General features: G+C 40.9%; 1 protein-coding gene across 5 annotated transcripts in view; it reads left to right on the top strand.

Annotated features, from left to right (window-relative positions):
- Nucleotides 1-24000, top strand: part of RACGAP1 (Rac GTPase activating protein 1) — a 1182394-nt gene that overhangs the window by 1119327 nt on the left and 39067 nt on the right. For all 5 annotated transcript variants that reach the window (XM_044083830.1, XM_044083828.1, XM_044083831.1 and 2 more), the window contains 2 exons: nucleotides 1630-1762; nucleotides 2428-2536. In XM_044083830.1, the coding sequence (XP_043939765.1) occupies nucleotides 1630-1762; nucleotides 2428-2536 (242 nt within the window). The remainder of the gene's footprint in view (nucleotides 1-1629; nucleotides 1763-2427; nucleotides 2537-24000) is intronic.

The raw sequence follows: 24000 nt of genomic DNA, 5'->3' as shown, positions 1-24000 counted from the left end.
GTCCCACAGGTTGATGATCAAATGAAGTCAACTACTTCAGATAAAGAAGTTATGTACTCACCATAACGTTCCATCTGAGTAGTTGGACATCATTTGTCACCAACTGGCCCCCCCTCCCCCTCCTTCCCCCTGACCTTCTCATGTTTTCTGCATTGGCAGGCAGGAGAGAGAGACTTTCAGCTCTCTTGTTTATCTTTGTTATTGAAGGTTTTTTGGATCGGGTTCCTGTGAGGGGTATAGCAAACTTGATCTGAGAGAAAGAAGGAGATGGAGGGGTATTATGGGTAAGGGGAGGAGCTCGGATCAGATGCTGGTGAAGCTGCCGTCTCTGATCCGGTCCAGATCCGACATCCTACAAGTTGATGACAAATGAAGTCCAGCTACTCAGATGGAACATTATGGTGAGTATGTAACTTCTTTATTTTCATTAACTAGCTAGTATAATGCAACCAACCAGGATGAACCACTAAAAATGTTTCAGAAGCTAAACTGTTTTATTAAAAATTCATTAAATTTGCATTTCACTCCTGACTTCACCAGTTACCCCAAATGAAGAAACCAGGAAAAATTGCAACCCTTCCCCAGGAAGCAAACCATGATTAAAAATAGTCCTCGGTAGCCAAGTCTGACAAGCAGCTATGCATTTGAAATATTTACAATAAAAGAGAAGTCAGGTAACTTCAGCAGAAGAGGAAACAGTGTGAGTAATTAGATTTGACAGTGTATAGGAGAAACTTAGCAACCTACTTGCATTCCAAGAGCAATGTAATCTCTTACAGACATATTGCTTTGAATGCCAGGCCAGCTGTGCGGTGATAGACTGTTTAAGTCAGACTACCCTGGGACATACAGTCAGCAAAAAATACATCTTTTGGTTCTTTTTTGATTGATCTCAAAATTATAATGGCAGAAATGTTGTACCTTTGTTACAGTTGCACTTTTGATAGCAGTTTCTTATTTTACCAGACTTTTGTTGTGTTGGTCCTTAAAATATTAAAAAAAGATGAAGTATTCTGAATTAAAACAGATTTGTATGGTAGGATAACGTTCATCAGTTCACACCATTAACTATAATTCTTGGGTTACACACTGTTCACATTACCAGTTAATTATATTCCAAGAAAGATAACCTAGGGATATGTTGTCTCTGCATTACTACTGGAAATCCCTTTAGTCATTGTACATTAAAAAACCACAAAACGATCACTTAACTGTTCTAAATCTGGCTTAGTTTTTAAATGCCAGAGTGATATGCATTTTTTATTTATAAAATTATTCTGTCTTGGTAAGAATCAGTTTTAAAGCATAATAGCTGTGTCATGATCTACTGTGTGTTTCCTTTGTGTTTGGAAAAAAAGTTTGGCAAAAGCAGTTGACTGCGTTGGTAGGATTTTGGTGAGCATTTTTTAAATAATTTAAAGCTGCTTGTAATGGTGGGATGCTTGTGTTACTGTTTAATGTAGTGGACTTGAATGAAAGATTGAAGGTCTGGGTCATATCCGAGTTCCTTAGAGAAGATAAATGTATTCAGTTAGAGGGATTGTACTACAGCGTAGCTCTTTCCAGCTGATTTCATGTTTGTTTATGCTTCCTCTTAACTAGTATCTAAAACTCTTGTTTTTTTTTAAGGTTGTTGAGCGTCTGCTGGCATTACCTGTTGATTACTGGAGCCAGTTTATGATGGTGGAGCAGGAGAACATTAATCCCCATGTCATTGAAAATTCCAATGCATATTCTACTCCCAAAACTCCAGACTTTAAAAGTGAGTAAGGTGGTTTCTCCTTATCAAAGATGTACTTTTTAAATGTTTTGGGGTTGGGCCATTCGGCATGGTCTAATACAGGCTAGTCCTTTATAAATTCATGTTTCTGTCAAATATGTCAAGCACTGCTGCTTCCTTTCTTCCACAAAGTGAAATATTGTGAAGGGATGCACACATTTTTGGCCTGTTATGGAAAAATATTTTTCTGGTATTTAACAGTTGTTAATCAGGAATACAGTTATGTGGCCCTTGGAAAGATTTATACAGCTGTCTTTTTCAAGCAGATCGTAAGTAGTTCCTTTTTATGCCCTTCAACCATGTTGATGGAGTAGTTCATAGTGTCTCGTCTTTCTGGGTTGTTAATGTAATGAGAAAAATTGTCTACCATATTTATTCAGCATTAGAATTTTATGTAAAATGTACCAGGGAGTTTCAAATTGACTCAATTCATTCACAGGATTCATTGTGAATGGAAGAAAGAAAAACTTATGCATAGGAGGCCTGAATTCTGAAATCTTGTTTCATATTAATCAAGGAAAAATAAATATTTAACAATAATGTTTGCCTGAGTTGTTTTTATAGAAATTTAAGTAATGGGATGTTTCCCGAATGGCTAAAGAAATGTGGTTTATTGTTAATGAGTAAATCGTATGTATCCTTTTCAGTCAGCATGCTGGGCCCACTAACCACTCCAGAGCAGCAGATTGTCAAGACACCTTCATCTAGCTCGTTGTCACAACGCATGAAGTCTACTCTAAGCAAGTCCACTCCAAAGTAAGTGCACTTGATTATATTTTTCCAGTTCATATGCTTCAGAAAGTTGTGTGCTAGTAGCAACAGTAATTTTTAACAAGCATCCTATAAAAAGGTGTAGAGTGCAAGTATTTGAAAGCTACTGCAACCAAGTACAACATAGTTAAGTGCAAGCCCCCAAAATGGTACAGTTTAGAATGTGTACTTAATTTATTAAGCAGCTCAGCTAGAACAAAGTGCATAATTCAGTAAGTATGAAAAAATAAGGTGCCAAGTATTGTAAACAAGACTGAGAAATCAAATTTTGTGGAGAAGTAAGAGAACGCAAAAGATACCGCAATAGTAAAAATTTTTAATGCACTGATAGGAAGTGGTGAAACTGATATTCAGGGGTAGCAAATGTTTGAAAAGCAGTTAAAAAGGTAGTCTGCTCTGTAGTAAGTAATTTAATGGCAAAGACTGACTTCTGCCCAGATCTGATGAGGAGATAGGGAAGTAAGGAGAGAGAGAGAAGCATTTTTAAACCATTATGTATAGCTTCTAAAATATGTAATGTTAAGTTGTCAATCTCGCCTTCATTCTTGCTTGATGGGTTCGGAGCCGATCCCTCGTCTCCGAACCCATCAAGCAAGAAAGAAGGCGAGAGAAGACAACTAACATGGAACGTTATGGTAGGTACATAACTTCTTATTTTAGAAAGGGAATGAACAGGTGTGGTGATTTGGAGGAGACCTCTCGTGTGTACACGTGGCATGAATGGTGCTGTTGTATAATCTGACTTCCCTTTTGCTGTCTTATAAAGGATTTCTGCCCATATGTAATAGATCACGTTTTTTTCTCCGTAGGCTGAAACGTAGCATATGGGGGTGTGTATATCTTTAAATATGGTACAGGAAACTGCATGATGTTCATCGTGTTTCACTGCTGCAGTCATTACACTTGGGTTATCCTGCCATCAGGCGGTCCCACAGTCAGCCAGAGTTCCAAAGTCTTGGTCCGGCATCGGTTGCTGTCGCTTCTTCCCTGACGTCAGTGCGCCAGGGGTATATAAGATGCAGCCGACGACATTTTCTTCAGTTTTTCTTGCCGCGCGGTGCCCAAAGCAAAAGCAGTTCACAAGTGCCGGTCGGCCGACTCCTGAGATTTTCAATTCGAATTTCAGAACCGAAGTCTTCAATAAAGCTAAGTACCCCGTTGGGGAAACTTTTTCTTGCCTCAGACCGATGTCAGTAAAAGTTAATAATTGTATTTCTTGTGGGAAGTAAATACCTCATAAGGATTTTCATTCTTACTGTATTCCATGCCTAGGCCCAGATCACAACGTCACTAGTTGTCGGTTTTGTGCTAGATTTAACAAACGCACTATTAAACGTTGGTTTGATTTTGCTCGCCGTTACTTTGGCCGAAGGTTTAATTATACCATGCCATCGGAACAACCGACGACCGGAATACACAAAAACCGCAAGGACAAGTATAAGGACAGGCATCCGAGGCCCAAAACTGATGATGAAGCCTCCTCTAGGCCTGTCGCCGGTTCTCAGGTGTTTTCGCAGCCCCTGACACCCACTACCTCAGAGCCACAGGCCGCCTCAGTCTCCCACGTGGAGATGTCTAGGCCTCTGGATACTCAAGGTGATGGGCCTACGGAAACTAACCCTTCAGATGGGTCCGGAGCCACTGAGCAGGCATCGGCTTCTGAGGGTGTTTTCAGACCTTCACAGTTTACCATAAAAACTACAGCCAAGTCTAAAACTCCATTAAAGACAAAGAAGCAAGTACAGCATTCACCTGGACAGGCCTCCATGCCTAAAAAATAGATGCTCAAAATGGCCGAAGACTTAATTACTCTGATCAGGGGTTCCCATCCCCCTCCTGATAAAAGGCCTAGGCAGGATACAGACTATGATTCCTCTGACCAGGTTTCCATTTCTTCTGATTCCTCTTCAGACCAAGGATACTCCTTACCCCCCTATGAGGACTCTAATGCTGAAGAATCAATTCCTTCAGCCTCTCCTCCTGAGGATTACTCTTTTGGGGAAACTTTATATACCATGAGGGAACATTTCCATTGGGAGGGCCAGGATTACTCAGAAGCCAAGAAAAGGCTCAGAGACTTTATTTTATTGCCTCAGCACAGGCCCCTTGCTATTCCGCCAGTGCTAGATATTGTGGATGATGTGTTCTCTGAATCCAGTTTAAATCCTGATTCTTTGCCACCTGCTCCAGTCAAGCCAGACTGGTATTAGAGTCCCTGACTCTCACAAATTTCTTTATAAAAACCCTGCTGCTGACCCAGAAACTATTTCCCAGGGTCCCAAAGGGGTAAAGGCTTCCACGGCTAAAAATCCAGTTCCCTCTGACAGGGATTCTAGAGCATTAGACGGATGGGGGAAGAAAGTTGACACTTCTGCAACTTTAGCAGTGAGAGCTCTAAATTGCCAGTTTCACATGCTTAAATACAGCAATATTTAATGTCTCTGTTAAAACAGAAAATGCTTACATGTTCAGAACATCCTGACTATAAGAAAATGCAGGATTTATTGCATGCAGCTGAACAAGTGGGAAAACCTACTCTGCAATGTGGTTTTGATTCATTAGAGGCTTCTTGTAGAGCAGCAGTTACAGGATCTGTGATTCGAAGGCATGCTTTGTTAAAAGAACAAGGTTTACCTGATCATGTTAAGGCAAAATTATTAGATGCTCCTTTACAGCAGGATATTTTATTTGGTGTTAAGACAGAAGAGGTATTAAAGAAAATGGAGGATAAGGCAAAATCTATGCAAACAGTGAAGGATTTCTTACAGGTACAGCCACCTCGATTTAGCAGAAATTGGCCTTCAAAGAATTGGTCCTTTCCAATGTCAGACAGACCACAAAGAGGCAGATACAGATGCCCAAGAGGCAGATCTCAGCCCCAAGGCTCTTACAGACCACGACAGTGGGGTGCTTCAACCCCAAAAGGAGGTGAAGACAAGTCATAACCTTATAGGAAACAGTCCCAATGACTTCCCCCTTCGAATGCCAAGCACATACCTTTTGGCAGCTCCCTTAGGGGGAAAACTAGCACTTTTTTCTCAGAATTGGCATATAGTCACCCAAGACAAATGGGTTCTGAATATTGTATCAAGGTTACAGGTTCCACTTTCACACTCTACCAAGGTTAAAAGGAATGCCACACCTGCCACAAAATCAATGGGCAGAGGCACAAAACCAAATTACAGCCCTCATGGACATGAGAGCTATTCAAAAAGTGCCACAACAGGAACAAGGACAAGGATTTTACTCAAGACTTTTTCTGGTCCCCAGAAAGGACAAAGCCTGGAGACCCATACTAGACCTTTCTACTCTAAATACTTAACTGGATGTTCCGAAATTCAAAATGTTGACACTACAGCAGCTTCTACCCATGCTGGGCAAGAAGGCTTGGCTTGTTACTTTGGACCTCAGAGGCATAACTGCATGTCCCGATCAGACAAAATTGCAGAAGATACCTCAGATTCATAGCTGGTTCAATGCATTACCAATTCTCTGCACTGCCCTTTGGCTTATCTACTGCGCCTAGGGTCTTCACAAAGTGTCTGGCACCAGTAATTGCATTTTGCAGACAAAAAGGAATTCAAATATATCCATACTTGGACGACTGCCTTATTCAAGCAGAGAGCAAGGACATTCTTCTAAAGCATCTGGCGTTTGTAAAAAGGTTGCTAAACAGTAAATGAAAAGAAGTCAAAACTATTGCCCTCACAAGAGATAATATTCCTGGGTGCTAGCTTAAATACAGCGGCCCAGATGGCTTATCTCACGCCAGACAAGCAAGGACAAATGACTCAGTACTTTCAATTGATGGCAACAAAAAAACAACTCCCTGCAAGAAAAATTCTGCAAACCTTGGGATTCATGGCATCCTGCATACTACTAATTCCATATGCCAGACTGCATATGAGGAAATTACAATGGTACCTAAAAAGTGTTTGGACTCAACACTGCCACAGTTTGGAAGCAGTAATACCACTAATTCCCTGCCTACAACAGGAGTTTCGATGGTGGGCACAGGCATGTCGCCTCAACAAGGGACAGCCTTTCCTTCTACCCACAGCTAGGCAAACACTAACAACAGATGCTTCAGATTACGCCTGGGGAGCACACATGGCAGGAAAATGTGTTCGGGGCAATTTGGCCGCAGACCAAATGCATCTTCACATCAATCAAAAAGAGATGTTAGCTGTGCAAAAAGCCCTAACAGCTTTCATGGACCTTCTGCATCCAGGACAACTATTATTAAAGACAAGACAACACCACAGTTATGTGGTACATAAACAAACAAGGGGGCACTCATTCTTATCCCCTATGCAGACAAGCCATGACCTTGTGGAACACAGCTCTGTCCTATCAAGTTCATGTGCAAGCTCAATTCCTGCCAGGAAAGAAAAATACTCTGGCAGACGACTTAAGCAGAAACATCATGGATCCTCAAATCCACAAGTATTCAGCATGATAACGCAAAAATGGGGGTGCCCAGACATAGATCTTTTTGCCTCCCCAATGAATTGCCAACTACAAAAATTCTGCACAAGGACTTATCATGCACAAGCATGGAAAGTGGATGCTCTCTCCTTCAGCTGGAAAAGCCTAAAAGTTTATGCCTTCCCACCACTGCCTCTCCTTTCAAAGGTACTCCTAAAAGCCAGAAAAGAAAAACCACAGATGATCCTGATTGCCCCAGACTGGCCATGCCAGCACTGGTACCCACTCTTAAAGAACTTAGCTCAAGGCCCACCAAGGATTTTACCTCAAACTCCACACCTTCTGACTCAACAAAACAATCAGATCCTGCACAGTCAGCTCAAAACCTTAAACCTGGCTGCATGGCAGATTCCTTAGTCAAGCAGACAACACCTCTCTCTAAAGCTGTTATGGATGTCATTTTGGAGGCCAGGAGGCCTAGCACCAGGAAATCTTATTCAGAAAAGTGGAAGAGATTCTGTGCCTGGAACCAGGCTCAAAGTTTTGACCCTGTTGTCCCAAATATTCCTCAGATATTACAATACTTAACTGAGATGCTGGACAAAGGACTATCCTTTTCATCCATTAAGATCCACGCCTCTGCCATCTCGGCTCATTACAACACAGATCCTCCTATTTTCACTCATCCATTGCTAAAACAGTACCTCAGAGGGGCTAAAAACATAAGACCGCCCCGGAGAGCACCAACACCAACTTGGGACCTCAATTTTGTCTTAGAAAAACTAACTTTACCTCCTTTTGAGCCAGCCAGTTCAGCAGAATTAAAATATGTGTCATGGAAAACTGCTCTGCTTCTGGCAATAACCTCAGCACGAAGAGTCTCAGAGTTACAGGCACTAATGGCAGTGGAGCCCTTCATCATTTTACACCAAGACAGGGTTTCTTTACGAACAAACCCTTCATTTATGCCAAAGGTAGTATTCAGTGTGGCTCTTAACCAAACTATTCACTTGCCAACTTTTTATCCAAATCCCCAGAATAAAGGGGAGAGACTTCTGCATTCACTGGACATACACAGTTACGTTTCTACTTGGACAAAACAAAAGCTTTCAGAAAAACTGAGCAATTGTTTGTAGCATATGCTGCAGGATCACAGGGAAAGGCTATATCAAAGCAGACCATTTCAAAGTGGATAGGACACTATCCGTTTCTGCTACACACAGCATGGGAAACCTGTACCTAGTAACATTAGGCCACATTCCACCAGGGCAACAGCCACTTCAACTGCCTACCTTAGAGGAGTACCTAACAAAGATATCTTGGAAGCTGCAACTTGGAGTTCAGTGCACACCTTTACCAAGCATTATCACTTGCCTCTTTATTCTAGATCCAGAGCTGGCTTTGCCACTGCAGTGCTGCAGGGCCTCATTGCCACCCTAAATCCTCTATAGAACCAGCCACCCAACCTCAGCTTTGGGATTCAACCCAAGTGTAATGACTGCAGCAGTGAAACACGATGAACATAGTGCAGTTTTGTACCTACCATAAATGTAGATGTTCGAGTGTCTTCACTGCTGCAGTCCAGGTTACCCTCCCTCCATCCCCTCTTTCTTAGCTGGGACTTATCTACACTTTTCTACCCTATATTACCTATGTGGTGTATTTGCTGGTAACTGAAGTTTTTGGTTTTACTTTTTATGTATGTTTTATTAGCAATATGTATTGCCTACATATTTGGGGGCACCTGACATCTGGGGCAAGAAAAACTGAAGACAATGGTGTCGGCTGCATCTTGTATACCCCTAGCGCACTGACGTCAGGGAAGAAGCGACAGCAACCGACGCCGGGCCAAGACTTTGGAACTCTGGCCGACTGCTGGACCGCCTGACAGCAGGATAACCCAAGTGTAATGACTGCAGCAGTGAAGACACTCGAACATCTACATTTATGGTAGGTACAAAACTGTACTTTGTGTAATACACCTGTGGAAGGCGAGTAAAAAATCTCTTGAAGGCTGGAAGCCTGTACACAGTGTTCTCACAAACACTGAAGTGATGAATGACATTGGAAGTGAAGAAATATAGTTAGTTTTGAGAGAGTACTTGCTTAGAAACTTCATTTGCAGTTGTAAAATGGTGTGACTACAACCACCAGCTCTGCTGTCCTCGTTCCCTTCCTTCCTTCCCTCTCTGTCTCTGTTTAGCAGGGTGTAAGGCAGCTGTGGGGTTTCTGCAAACATCTCTAAAGGCATTACACACAGCAGGCTCATGCAAATGGCAGTACGAGTCCATTCACTCTACTGTCCATTTATTTTGGACAAAATTTGTACCATCTGTGTCCTTGTGCTTTAAGTAAGTGTTAGGGGCATCTAGTCTTTCGTGCATGTATTTTAGTCTGCACAGTGACTAGCCTGAAGACAAGTGCTTCAGTGTCCTAGTCTGCAAGCAACAGCCATATAGTCTGTAAACCCCCTTCCACAGACATCCTGCTCGTCAGCTTTTACTCTATACTTCCTAACAGACACTTACATTTACTCTTGCTGCTCTTACACAAACTTTTTCTCTTACATTCTCTTCACTTCTCCTAGACTTGCTAATCCCATTATTTATTTCTTCATGTCTTCAGTGGAACTGCATGCCTTCAAGGAACTTGCCCTTGGTCTCCCTTATTTCTCCTTGCTCGAGACGTTTGTTATTCCATTTTTTATCTGTGCACATTGACTATTGAATCTGCACTTGACTGTCCCTTTAGTGTGTGTTTATTTTTTGTATAGAAGTGTCACTGCGAGCAAGTGGATATGTATGTAACAGTGAAGTCTGCAGTTTGAACACCAGTATGGGCTATTTTTTATGGAAAATGTTTAATATGGCAGCATAAAACAAAACTCTGTTCACTATAATAGCTCCATTTTCTTAGACCACAGCAGCCCCATTGGTACTTTTTCCTTCATTTGAGCACCATTAATTGTTTTAGCAGGGTCTGTGTTTGACCATTGGAAAAAAAAAAAAAAAACGGATCCTCGAATGGCTAAATATCAAACATAAAGTATCTAAACAGAAAATTACCGAACACGTATAACTTTGAAACTAAATCCATCAAATGGCCATAGTTGTTCAGCAACCAGAAAGTAATGCAATGCATAAGGTAAGTGATGGAAATCTTTTAGATTTGCCCTATCATCACTGTAGTGCGATCTTGGAGTTGGTATATATAGGTGGAGGGATGCAGCCCCCCCCCCCCCCCACCTTGGTTGGTTGTGTTTGTGATGTTAGCCAACTATGGCTATTCAATGGATATATTTTTGAAGTTATACTTGTTCGGTAAATTTCCGTTTGGATGTTTTATGTTTGATGTTTAGCCGTTTGAGCATCTGTTGTTTTGATAAGTGAACATAGACCTGTTTTAGCACTCCACTGTCTCCCTTCCTTAAGTTTATTTCTCCTTTGCCCCAGATGCTTGGGTAACCACTTTCAGTTCTGAGCCAGTATTTTTCCAGAGCTGGAGTTATGCATTCTGGCTTACTTTTTTTCATTGTTTTGCTGATCTTTGGGGGTGGGGGTAGCCTGTGGACTTTGCATTTCAAAGTCCATACAAACCACAAACCTCCTTAACGTTACACAGTTGTTCAGTCAAGTGCATTTTTTTTTTAACTGTTATATATCAACATTAGTCAGGTCAAGGGGATATTTGACCAAGTCCTAAAGTTCCTTTTACTTATCTCTCTCAGCCGATTTGTGGCTGTTAAGTTTAGTCACTGATTGTTTTTCTCTGTCTCCTTGCCAAGTTTTCAACTTGCTTCATTTGCCCTTGCTAATACTTGGGCTGACTCAGCTCCCCTACCTTTCCCCCAATTCTCACCCACCCCCTCCTACTCTACATTTATACTTGCAAAGCACCACCCACATATTTCTCAAACCAATGCATTCGACTCCCTGTAGAAGAAAAACATCAATAGAATTAACTCCCAATAGTAACATCCACTGTAGTTTACACTCTCTCTCCTACTATCCTACTACTTGTCCCTATAATTTATCACATACATCTCTACAACCACCCCAGCACCCTCCTAACATTTTGCAATCCTAGTTTACAACAAAGATAAAACTCTAGTTAAATAAGATGCCCCTAACTCAGATTATTAACTATTCCTCCTCATTCTACTAGCCTTCATCATCAATTATCAAATTTACCTCCTTCAAATACTTAGGACTTCAGTCAGTCCTCACAAAGAATATCAACATCTACCAAGCCCGTCTTTCTCCATAACACTCTGTCCACAAACAAACCACATCTGATTTATTTTATCTATAAATATCTTAAAACTAAGTATCCAAATTTACGATCAAATACCAAACCAAGACCAAAATAAAGCTGGCCACACTCTTCCCTATGTAAAATATCAATTCAAAAAATTAGCAGAGATGTTAATCCCAATCCAGATCCCACTGGTAATAAAACCATCACTTCCAGCCCCAAAATAAACCAGTCGCCTAATACCTCTAAGCAAAAACAGAGCCCATACTCTTACTAAGTATGGACACGAGTATGTGCAATAAATGCCATGGCATACATGCCTACCTTGCCACATACACTCCTGATGTAGTTATAGCTAAAGAAACTTGTTTTAAAAAAAGGAAATAAAGGATAATGAGATCTCACACACCTCAGGGTACAGTATATTCAGGCATGACAGACAAAACAGGTGTGCAGGTGGTGTAGGATTTATCTATAAAAATTCCTTAGCCATCACCTTAATCCCACAGGAAATAGATGATTTAAAACTGTACAGTTTATCAGATGAGGAACTGAAAGCACAACTGCGAGTGTTAAAAAGTTTTCAGATGATATAAGGATGTCATTTGATCTTGATAAATGTCCAAAAGCAACCTTTAAAGCAGGAAGGCTGCAGCACCAAGAAAATATCAGTTTGGGACTGGAATATGAGATAAAAGAACTTGAGCAAGAGTGGGTGTATAAATATTTGGGAATTGAAGGATCAACAATAAAACATGAAAAATTGCAAATAAAACTTAGTAAGGAATATTTTAGAAAAGGAAACGTAATACTCAAAACAGTGTTGACGTCTAGGAACAAAGTCCAAGCTATAAACCAATTTGCTCTTCCTGTCCTAACTTAAGTTTTGGAGTGATTGACTGTCCTCAAAAGGTGTTGGATAGGTTGGACAGGAAAACAAGAGGATGCTTCATGCTCATCAAATGATTTATAAAAAAGAATTCACTGTATACAAAGACTATATAGTCCCTGTTCTAAACGATGTATGGGCCACCTCGAAATTGATTACAGGTATAGATTTGCAATTGTGGGACTGCACACATCTGCTGACTTCACAAGACCCAAATGTAGTGAAAGTTTTGAAACATGAAGAGAATAAGTCTAAGATGACCTCCCTGCTAGTTTAGCAGAAGCATTTTGGTGTCAAGTGGGAATGAAAATCGAACCAGAAGTAGATAAAAATCAGGCAGCAACTGAATGTACAAAAAAAAAAAAAAAAACAAAGAATATAAGGTGATGGATCAGATGAGACTGCAAGAAATGTGGGAAATGCGTAAATATACTTGCAAGTATAGAAAACTCTCGGAAAAAACTCACATTGATCAAGATCGAACAGAGGAATGGTTAAGGAGAGATGAATTTAAACCAAAAGACGAAAGGTTAATACTGGCGGCCCAAGACAGTGGACTGTGTACACATTGGTTACAGAGTCTATTGAATATGTGGGAGAAGTGGACAAATGTAGGTTTTGTAAAACCGAATTAGAAATGGTCATACATCTTGTTGCTGGTTGTGATATACGAATGGCAGAAGGACTGTATACTAAAAGGCATAATGTGGCAAGACTGTTGTATTGGGGATTGTGCAAACATTTTAATACTGAAATAGCTGAAAAGCACTGGAAACATTACCCACAAAGCATTATAAACATTACCAACAGTTCAAAAAAATAGTTGCAAGAAACCAGGTTTAATAGTCCATGAAAAGAAAACAAAAGTAGCATTGATCATTGAAATTGCTACTCAAGTGACTACAGTGTCTTGCGTACTGAGACAGTCATAAAATACCAGGATTCACAGGCAGAAAATGACAATGTGGAAGGAGGATACCCAAATAGTTCTAGTAGTAGTAGTAACAGCAGCAGGTCTTATTAAAAAAAAAAAAAAAAAGAATTTAGAGCTGCACTTGGATACGTTACCAATACATGTAACTCAGTATGAATTGCAGGATTCATTACTGGGCACATTGCGGGTGCTGCAAAGAGCACTTCTGACTAACATCAAAGACTGAAACAATACTAATTTCATGAACTTTAATCATACTTAGGAATGGGGTTCATTCCTATCATTGTATTAGAAACCCAAAAGAGTTGGAGACATTAAAAAGAAATACCCAAATTTAACAATGCTGAACGTCTAATAACACTTCTAAAAGTCAACTTTTAAGGAAACTATATGTTTAACAGTTTATATGCCACCAGGGAATAACATTGATACAGCTGAAAACATCCTGTATTGGATATCCCAACAAATTAATCATGAAACTATAATACTTGGCAACTTGAATATAGACTGGCAACTCACAAATTCCACTACTCCCACTGAATCCATAAACTTACACAACTTCCAACAACCACACCTACTAGAATCGGTAAACCTTCAGGGAGGCACTCAACATTAGACTGGATTCTTAGAAATAAACCAGACAAACTGATAAAAGTAGGATGCCTGCCAGCATAAGTGACCACATACCAACATATGTCATTAGAACTCTGCATAACCTAGATAAACAAGATTTATAATCAAGTATGAAATTCAGCCAATTTCTGCAAAGATATGTTCAGTGAAACATTAAAACAATGTAAATGGAATGTACTTAGAACAATGCTACTAGATATTGCTGTAGAACACTTTATTTAAGCTGTGTAGGATGTTATTAATCTAGCACCAGTATGTAATAAGAATAAAGTCTAACTTCTCACAGTGGCTTATGAAAAAATACACATGATGAAAAGGGATAAAAACCTTGAAAAACTGGTATAAAAATAGAACTCAAAATGCCTTCCAGCAGTTTAGACATCATAGAAACCTTGTAAAACTCCAAGTCAAACAGGACAAGCAAACATACTATACCACCCTACAAGATGAACATCAAAAGAACCGAAAGCTTTTTTTGGTTATCACTAAATAAATTACTCCACCCTGGCAAGACCACCAGTCCCTCTCCAAAAGTAGACAGTACAGCAGACGTTATCCCTACACGTTAGTTCCTACTTAATACAGTCAATATTTTCTCTCTTCGACACTAATACATCTGCCCCCCATCTCTACCCTTGTCCAGCTAAAATCAACCACCGCTCTTCAGTTTTAATCCAGTATCTACCTCTCTCACAAATGACGTTGCCCCTTAAACTAAAAATTACTTTCATGGCTGTAGAACTACCACCATCAGACTACCTAAAAATGGCCGCAGAAGTCCTAGCCTTACTTATGTCCATACTAATTAATAGGTCCATAAAGAAACATACTCCAATCACTGTGGAAAAAAATCCTACATCATACCACTGCACAAAGGCGGCACATCTACAGAGTTTAATAACTGCAGACAATTAGCGATTCTCTCCCCACTCTTCCAAAATATTAGAGAAATACATCCATATGCAGCTGATGCAATACTTAGCATCAAGTAACCTATTAGCACAACATGGCTTTAGGCAACAGCACATCACTACTGCTCTGCTACATTTTACCAATATAATAAAACCAACATAGAAAACAATGGGCTGCTTGTGTTCACTATTTCCTTAAACTTGTTAAAGATATTTGATACTGTCTCGCACCAGCAACTGCTCATTCAGCTCTCCTCAATAAGACTTTCACAGTACTGCTTGTTGTGATTTCTTAGTTAACTATTTGGAAGGCAACAAGCCATTAAATGGCGGCAACAAACCTACTCATCCTTTCAACCAGTTACTACAGGTGTCCTTCAGGGCTCTATCCTGGGTCCTCTTCTATTCAATATAGTAATCCCAACACTGTTGGTCACCATGCTAGTTTAATTCAATATACAGAGGACTCAACATTAATATGTGTGGCCCCAACAATAAATAAGCTCCAAGACATTACCCAAAAACCTTTCTCCTCTGTAGAAACCTAGCTCAAATAATCAAACCTCTACTCAATCCCAAGAAAACTAAATGCTTTTTACCTTTCTCCTCTGTAGAAACCTAGCTCAAATAATCAAACCTTTACTCAATCCCAAGAAAACTAAATGCTTTTTACCTCAAAAAGTTGCCAAAAATCAAAAGCAATCCAGCAAACACTGTTATTGAAAACTGTAATTTACAGTAAACTTCTAGGTGTTATAGTAGATGACTTTCTCTGTGCAACATTAAATCTACACACCAGAAACTAAGCTTCTTTTATAGGATCAATGGATTCATTATAGATACTGCAAGAAAAACTCTAGCCACCACACTCTTATTGCCAACTCTTACATGCTGCTCCTATCCTAACAAACTTAAACTATACTCAAGTAAAAACTTGCCTCCTGCTGCAATAAAATAGCTAAATTTACCATGAATCTGCCTAATAGGCCCCACCGTTGTCATAGCTTAAAGCAATGACAATTGGCTTGAACTGCACAGCTACCTAATATATTCACAGCTAACTACAGCATACCAACTCATTTATCATCCAGAAAAATGCCCTGCACTGCAAAACTTATTACTACCCTGCTGTCTAGCAAGGGACCTCCATTTAGTCTTACAAATAAGTCAAATAATGTTATAGGAGACTGTCTACTCCCAATATGTTGCTAAAATCTGGAATAGTATCCCCACACACAACTTTCAGACAAACTCAATAGTTTTAAACCACTGCTTAAACAATATCTTAACCAATCCTGGTCCTGCACATGCTCATCACCAGGCTAAGACTTTGTGCTCAACCATACAATACTCTCCTTAAACAGAATACTCTCACCCTCTCGCTGAAATGACAAAACAATTTTTTTTACATAACTGCTGCCTGTACAATCCACTAAGTTGCATGTGGGTTTTCTCTTTAGTAACTTCTACCTCTCTCAAATCTTAGAATGTATAACTGTAGCTACTGTATGTGTATAAATGTAAACAGAACTGTAACTATTCTGTATTTAACTACAGTTAAGTATAATGCAGTATAAACAAATGGAGCTATTCTCCCCGGGCCTCCACTGAAAATGGGCATTACCCAGACAGGCATTCCCTATAAACAAAGACAAATAAATAGTGCAAATTAGTAGAAAACAGAAAGGTTAAACTGATTTAGGATTCTAATTACTCACTGTGGGCAGAATAGTAGAGATGCCTGAAAAGGTGCAGTGTGCCAGTTTAGCAGATGAAGTTGTTGACTTGGTTTGGAGATGGAGTCAGTCTTAAAATGTTTAGTGAAGGTGTGTGCAGATGATCAAGTCGCCACCTATAGTATGTGTAGAGTCAGCACCTTTCCAAAAAGCTCTAGGTGTGTCAGAGCTCAAATAGTGAGTTCTGACCTTGAACATGGTGAAAGTTTAAAAAAAAAATGGATTGCATGGGATAACCATTTGGAAATGGCCTGTTTTGACACTGGTTGTCCGTTTCTCTTAGATTAATAGGAAATGAAAAGTAAAGTCCTATCTGACGTGTTGGTGGACATCCAGCATATGCAGTAATCACTCTCCCTTGCATTTGGGTTCAGGAAGAAAAAACACAAGGAGATGGAAAATATTGATTTAAGGTTATTGCTGATATTTTCTTTGGCATAAAGTTTGGATCTTAATGATGGTCTATCCTTACAAAAGGTGAGATAATGGCTGAATTACCATAAGCGCTTATAACTCTTGCACTCTGAGCTGAATTCAGAGCACTAAGTTAATACTGTATCCAGTGCTCTGTCTTGTCTGCCTCAACCTGTGGGTTGTCTGATCTGGTCAGATGCAAAGCTGGCAGCTTAGACATTTCAGCTATAAAATGCTGCATCTTCTCCCATAATGCACTGCCCTCATCTTTCAGACACAATCTCTGAAGCTCAATAAGACGAGTGACATTTTTGACTGAATTTTTTTTATATATTAGTGCCTCCTCTTCTGTTTAGGGTTTTTTTTATTTTTATTCCTTACTGTGTTTAGTGTTAGGGGGTTTATAGCCTAGTAGTATTAGTGGATTATTTGCCTTAATGTACTTTGGGGGCCTTTTTACTTCCATTTTTCTGAGCATTTATTTTCCTAGTTTAAAAAAATACTGGCCGTCTCATAACATACATATTTCTTCCATCACCTTTTAGTGGTGACCTGTTAAAAGTTTGAGCTTAGCTTTTTTTCTACTGTTGCTACTATTCTTGCTGTTTGTGTTTCATTTGGTGCTGGTTGTCCTTTTGTGTCTTAGTGTTTCTCAGTTGCCTTGAACAATGGGAAAACTGCCTTCAGGTTTCAAAAAGTGTGAGGTGTGAGCAAATTGCCCCACCCCTACTCCACAAGACTGTGTGTGCAACGCTGTCTGGATGTGTCCTACCTAGACCGAGTGCTGGGCAAGTGCTCTCTTTGGGGCCAGAGCCCTCATTGGCCCATCTGAATTGGTCTTCCAAGGTAAGCTTCCACTGGTTTCTATCTCTACTCAATTTCCATTGACCCCCTTCTCCCGCCAACTCATCTGAAAAGCGGAGGAAAGAGAATATAAGGATAAATCTAAGAGAAAGACTAGACTTGAGAAGAGAGAGGACTGGAAATGCTCCTCTACTTCTGTCAAAGGAGAGCAGGATCTGAAGATCCCAAGACCTTTGTTACCTTTATCTCCAATACAAGATATTTCATGGGCAGCCTCTTGGTGCTGATCTCCTATTGCTGCAGCTCCAGGCTCAGTGTTAGAGTTCTCCTACTTTGGGCTTCTCAAGCCCATTCTTGCCTGTGGCTCTTTTCAGATAGGCTTCACTCTCACTTCATCCTGATAACTTTTCTTTACTGAATTTTCCCTAAACCGTCACCCTATCTTGTCCAGGAGTCTCCATTACAGATCAGGAAGGCTTCTTTCCTTCTGTCTATACCCTCCAAAACGGTCTTCATGGGTTCATAGGTAAGTACTAGGCTAGCTGCCTTTGCGAATCATTTTAAGCCTAGCCAATCTCCCCAAACAAGGAGGATGCTTCATGCTCATCAAATGATTTATAAAAAAAAATTCACTGTATACAAAGACTATATAGCCCCTGTTCTAAACGATGTATGGGCCTCCTCGAAATTGATTACAGGTATAGATTTGCAATTGTGGGACTGCACACATCTGCTGACTTCACAAGACCCAAATGTAGTGAAAGTTTTGAAACATGAAGAGAATTAGTCTAAGATGACCTCCCTGCTAGTTTAGCAGAAGCATTTTGGTGTCAAGTGGGAATGAAAATCAAATCAGAAGTAGATAAAAATCAGGCAGCAACTGAATGTACAAAAAAAAACAAAGAATATAAGGTGAAGGATCAGATGAGACTGCAAGATATGTGGGAAATCCGTAAATATACTTGCAAGTATAGAAAACTCTCGGAAAAAAATCACATCAGTCAGGATCGAACAGAGGAATGGTTAAGGAGAGATTAATTCAAACCAAAAGACGAAAGGTTAATACTGGCGCCCCAAGACAGTGGACTATGTACACATTGGTTTACAAAGTCTATTGAAAAGTGAGTCAAACCATGTACCTTGTGTTTGAGGCTAACAGTCTTTGATGTCATTTAGGTATACAAAATCTGCCAGGATTGTAAGGAATTCTGACTTAAGCAACTTGCGCATACCTTCTTGAAGGTGCGGATGAACGTTGGGGTCATTCTCCTCACCTTTTGTTCTGATTTTACCTCCATTTTTTTTCCTCAGGCCAATCCTTTAGTGCCAGTGTCCACAGTTCCAGCTCTACTTTTACCCTTACCCCTTTGTCAGTGCCATCAGTTTGGCTGCCTCAGGGTTGGGCTTTTTCCTTGTTGTTCTCGACTCTGGTTTCCTCTGAACCAGATGTATCCCTGAGCTGTAAAAGTGCAGACAAGTTTCTAAGTCAGGTTTGTCTCCGAGGCTTCCCGAGCTGTCCTTCTCCCTGGGCCACTAGGTTTTGGTTACTTCAGCTTTGGTCTCGATGTTGGATCTGACACCGGGTCAGTGTTGGGCATTGGACGTTTTCCTAGATCTTTGTATTGCAAGGATCCATTTCCAGCTTCCTGGTCTTGGCGCTTGGCATCATGGAAAGCATCCTATCTCATTCTAAGACTGGGGTTTCTGTCACCAGGTCGGACCTGTTCCTGATCCTTTTGCTCATCTAGAACCTTGGGCTCACATTAGTTGCCTTCCAGACAGCCTGCATCACTAGTTAATGAGTAGTCCCAGGTTAGAAACTCCCCTGCTGCTTCCTTATCTTGCCCAGCTTCACACCCCACCCCTTTCCGGAAGGCACATATGAAGAACAAGTGAACGAGGCAGTATCTGGACTCCCTGAGAAGTCAGTCACGCTGGATTCCTACCTCAGTGAAAGGGAAGGATCCCTAGAATCTGACTGTGAAGGTGGGTGTTTTGAAGTATTCTTTACATATGGGTTGTATTCTGCCCATCAACCCGACATCCGGCTTGTATACAAAAGCTTACAGCCACTACCAGTACATGGGACATCGCACATAGGCTCTAGCAATATCGGACATAAAAGGGACATCCTTGCGTACCATCCCCAGAACTCTCTTGCTGCCATTCGGAAGGTTGACTCTTCTGGTCTGCAGTCGAATTCCATCTGTATTGCTGGCAGCTTCAGATAAGTACCCCATTGGGGATTTATTTTATTGCTACTGCCATTTGCTGTTAATGTCATCCAGGAAGGGCAACTATAGGTGTGGAAGGCAGATTCCACACAGATAGTCATCAACCTTTGTCTTTTTTGTTTGAGGCCTAGACATGATCACCATTCCTGTTCTATTTATCAGGCCTTCATGTCAAAGACCTTACGTAGCCATTTTCCGGCCTTAAATCTTTATCGCGAGAAACGTCTGGAAAATTTGGCTAGGGAAGCAATGGTGGGTTCAGCGGCTCCTGCTGAGCTGAGTTTAAAGAGGAAGGTGAGTAAGGCAAAATCCTCTTCATCTGCACCTTCTACCTCCAACATTCCCCTTGAGGTTGGTGAAGACCTGGTGGCGTTTCAGAAGTCGTGACCCTTCCTTTGGTAGGTACCTCTGAGGAAGCCACCAAGGGTGCAAATCCTCATGTCCATGGCTATGCAGACATCCATTTTGGGTGACATGGGGATTTTTGGGTGACATGGGGGAACTGTGGCTCGTTTTGCTGGATGAACTCCGGTGATGCTTTCTTTGCTCCATCTAGGGATCGAGTGAACATTAGGCCTACATCCGGCTCCTCTTCCTTGTCTCCTCTCATGGAAAGACGTGTTAAAAAGAAGCAAATAACCAAACATCTGAATGTCCTTTCCACTTCTCAGTCGGATTGGGATGCTTTCTCACAAGGTCGTATTAAGGCCTTGATGGCTTTGAGTCCTTCCTCTTCTCTCCCTATTCCTGCCTTTACTTCTTCTCCACTGCAGACTTCTAGGCCTCAGGTTTTTTCCTCTGTGCAGGCTACAGTCTCTGGCTCTTACCTCTGTTCTGAGGATTCCTCCTCTGATGAAGACTCCCTTGCACATTCCACCCAGATAACTTCTCCTATGGAAGAACTTTCTTTTGAGGAAGCTATTAATAAGATGCAGGAATGTTTCAAATGGGATTGCTCCCAGATTTCTGAAGAACAAAAGCGTTATGATCTGCTTCAAATGGAGGTCCCTGTGCCCTCTGCTGTTCCTCCTGATGTCCTTTTCTCATCTTGCAGTATTAATCACCTTTGGGTTAGCCTCCGCCTTGCGACCCGGGCATCCGGCTAATATACAAAATCCTTAGTCACGGCAAGGTATGTGGGACGTCTCACGGCTGTAGGAAGCATGGGCCATAAGTGACGTCTGCACGTTCCTACCTCAGAACTTCTCTACCATCGGATTCTGCAAGTTAAGTACCCCCTTTGGGGCCTTTTTTCTCGTTTATTTGGTCACTGCATGCCTGCCTAGGTTCATGTCGTCCAGGAAAGGAAAGTGTAGGTGCGGATGTCAGATCCCCCATAAGGACACCTGTGAACTGTTTGTTCTGCCTAGGACCCAACCATGATCGCAAATCCTGCACAATTTCTCAAGCTTTTCTTCCTAAGACCCTTCACAGCTGTCTGCACGTGTTTAACATCTATTTTGAAAACCAAAGACGTAAACGTGTGGCCTTCCCTATGGAAGGGCCATCCGGTCACTGTCAAGCCTCTGAAAAAGAAGGCCAAAGTTAACAGACCTGAGTCTATTGCTGCACCTCTTCCACCTGACAATTCCCCCTGTGACCAACATCGATCTGGAGGAACATACGGAATCAGCCAACACTGGTATAGCGGGTACCTTTTTGGAGGCTGCAGAACCAAGGGTTGTAAGCACGTCTGTGGAGGTTAAGCAGACTGGTATTGACGACAAGCTTCTGCTCTGGTGGGATTGTCCTCTGCTTCTCCTGATCCTTCTGCATTTGATGTGGTGGAGGGGGCATTCTCTCATTCCAGAGTTATTTCAAGACTGCCTTCTTCAGATCCATGTCTGATTCCCTCTTTGGATCCTGTGTCTGAGTCCTCGCATCCTACACCTCAGACGGCCAGCCCAGATTAGCTTCCAAGCAGTTCCCACCAGGGATCTCCTCAACTCTTCTGATAGCTCCCAGGAGCATCCCACTGTGGAGGTCCCATAGAAGAGGGTCATGTAAGAGGAGGCACATGGATTCCCCACAGGAATCCCCTCACAGAAAGCACAGATTTTGATGAAAGTGAAGGCCCTCCTAGATCTCCACCTGAAGATGTCTCATTTGGATACATTTTGGAGATCCTTTGCCAGAAAGATGGTTGGTCTTCCCAAACCCCTTCCCCAGAAGAATTGGTATACTTGGAAGCCTTCGGGTCTGGCCCATCTACGTCTTTGGTAACACTGATTCAGGCATAGCCAAAGACATGCCATTTTGCGACCCCCCCCCCCCCCCTTTCAAGGCATCATTCATTGATGCTCCTCAAGGCGTCATTCATCAGTGCTCCCTTTGATCAGATCATCTTGTTTCGACCAATAGTTAAACTCTCGCCTTCAGTGAACAGGACAGAAAAACCTTATCTGCTGTCAGAATCTGCTTTTCTACCCCACAGAGACCTTTCTTTAAGAATCAAAGTGGCAGTAAGATGTGGTTCTGAAAATCTCAAGATCCTTTCTAGGAATCATGCAGGGTCTTTCTCCCAGAGGCAGAGGGGGGAATAACTACAGTGGTAGAAATCACCCATTTGGCAGAGGGGCATCCGCAGAACCAAGGATCTTGAGATTCCTTCTCAGACCGATCCTTCCAGCATTCCTGAAGGGTTGCCCAACTTGCCCCCCTCTGGAGGCAGTTGAGGGATGCTTATCCTTGTACAAAAAAGCCTGACTAGCCATCGCAAATGATTCTTGGGTACAAAGGATCGTATCCAGAGGATATTTCCCTTTTTACAAATTCCTGTAAAAACAAGAAAAACTCTCCCCGTTCTACCCTATCAGAGAGAGCTAGAATCTCAAGAGATCAGAAAGTTGCTAGAGGAGTCATCCAAGAGGTTCCTCCATACAAAACAGGATCCAGAATTTACTCAAGGTTCTTTTTAGTGCCAAAAATAGACAGGGGACCTGAGACCTATCCTGGATTTCAGTTATCTGAACCAGTTTGTAAAGAATTCCAAATTCTGGTTGGTCATGGTTCAGTCCATTCTGCCTCTCCTTCAGAAGGACTACTGGATGTGCTCTGTCGATCTTCATGTTGCATATTATCACAAAATGAACAGGTACTCTCGAAGGTAACTATGCTTCCAGCTGTGAACCAGCCATTATCAGTTCAGAGCCCTGCCCTTTGGTCTTACCACAGTCCTGCGGGTGTTCAGCAAATGCATGGCAGGGGTAGCAGCTCACCTGAGACTGTTTGGATTCGGAGCATTTCCCTATTTAGACTGGCTCCTTACCACACCAAACGGGCATGTACTTGTAAAGGTATGTACATATCCAATGCTACTATCCCATTAATATATGGTCTATGTAAGTTGCATAAGAATAGATATAACCCACCTATGAGACCCATTTTTCTGGAAGTAAATGGGTCACAGTAACTATTTCAAAGTATTTAGAGAGACAATTGAAGTTATGTAAAAAATACCAATGATTTTATTTTAACTTTAACTGTCTTTGATTGGTCAAATAGTAATGAAATTGTTTTTGGTTAGTTTAGATATTAAGTCTCTCTTCACTGTCATTCCAAGTGAATATGGGATTCGGGCTATCAGAAAGCATTTGTATACTTAAAGTAATATTTTGGGAAAGAAAATAGAAACCATCTGCATGTTACTAGATACTGTTTTGAGTAATGTTTAATATTCTTACAAAAGTTAGGGGTAGCCATGGGCAGTCCCATGGCAAATACATATGTGAGTCCAGCATTTGCAAGTTGGGAAGAAGACTATATATATATATATATATATATATATATATATATATATATATATATATATATATGTATGTATGTATGTATGTATGTATGTATGTATATATGTATGTATGTATATATGTATGTATGTATATATGTATGTATATATGTATGTATATATGTATGTATATATGTATGTATATATGTATGTATGTATATATGTATGTATGTGTATGTATATATGTATGTATGTATGTATATATGTATGTATATATATATATATATATATATGACTAAGGAACTTCTGTAACGAATAGAAGACGAAGGAGCCAGTAATAAGCTTTCGTCCCTTTATTAGTACACAGGACTTCTTCAGACAAATGATGTAAGAAATGCAATGCTCTAACATTATATTCAAACAGGAGGCGGTGATAAGAAGCTCTAACCATAGAAATGAATACAAATAAAAAGATTAACCAATGACAA

Source organism: Protopterus annectens, chromosome 9.part0, assembly GCF_019279795.1.
Source record: "Protopterus annectens isolate FY-2018-M chromosome 9.part0, PAN1.0, whole genome shotgun sequence".
Classification (NCBI taxonomy): domain Eukaryota; kingdom Metazoa; phylum Chordata; order Ceratodontiformes; family Protopteridae; genus Protopterus; species Protopterus annectens.
The sequence above is the reverse complement of the archived record's forward strand: the minus strand, read 5'-3'. Positions and strand labels throughout refer to the sequence as shown.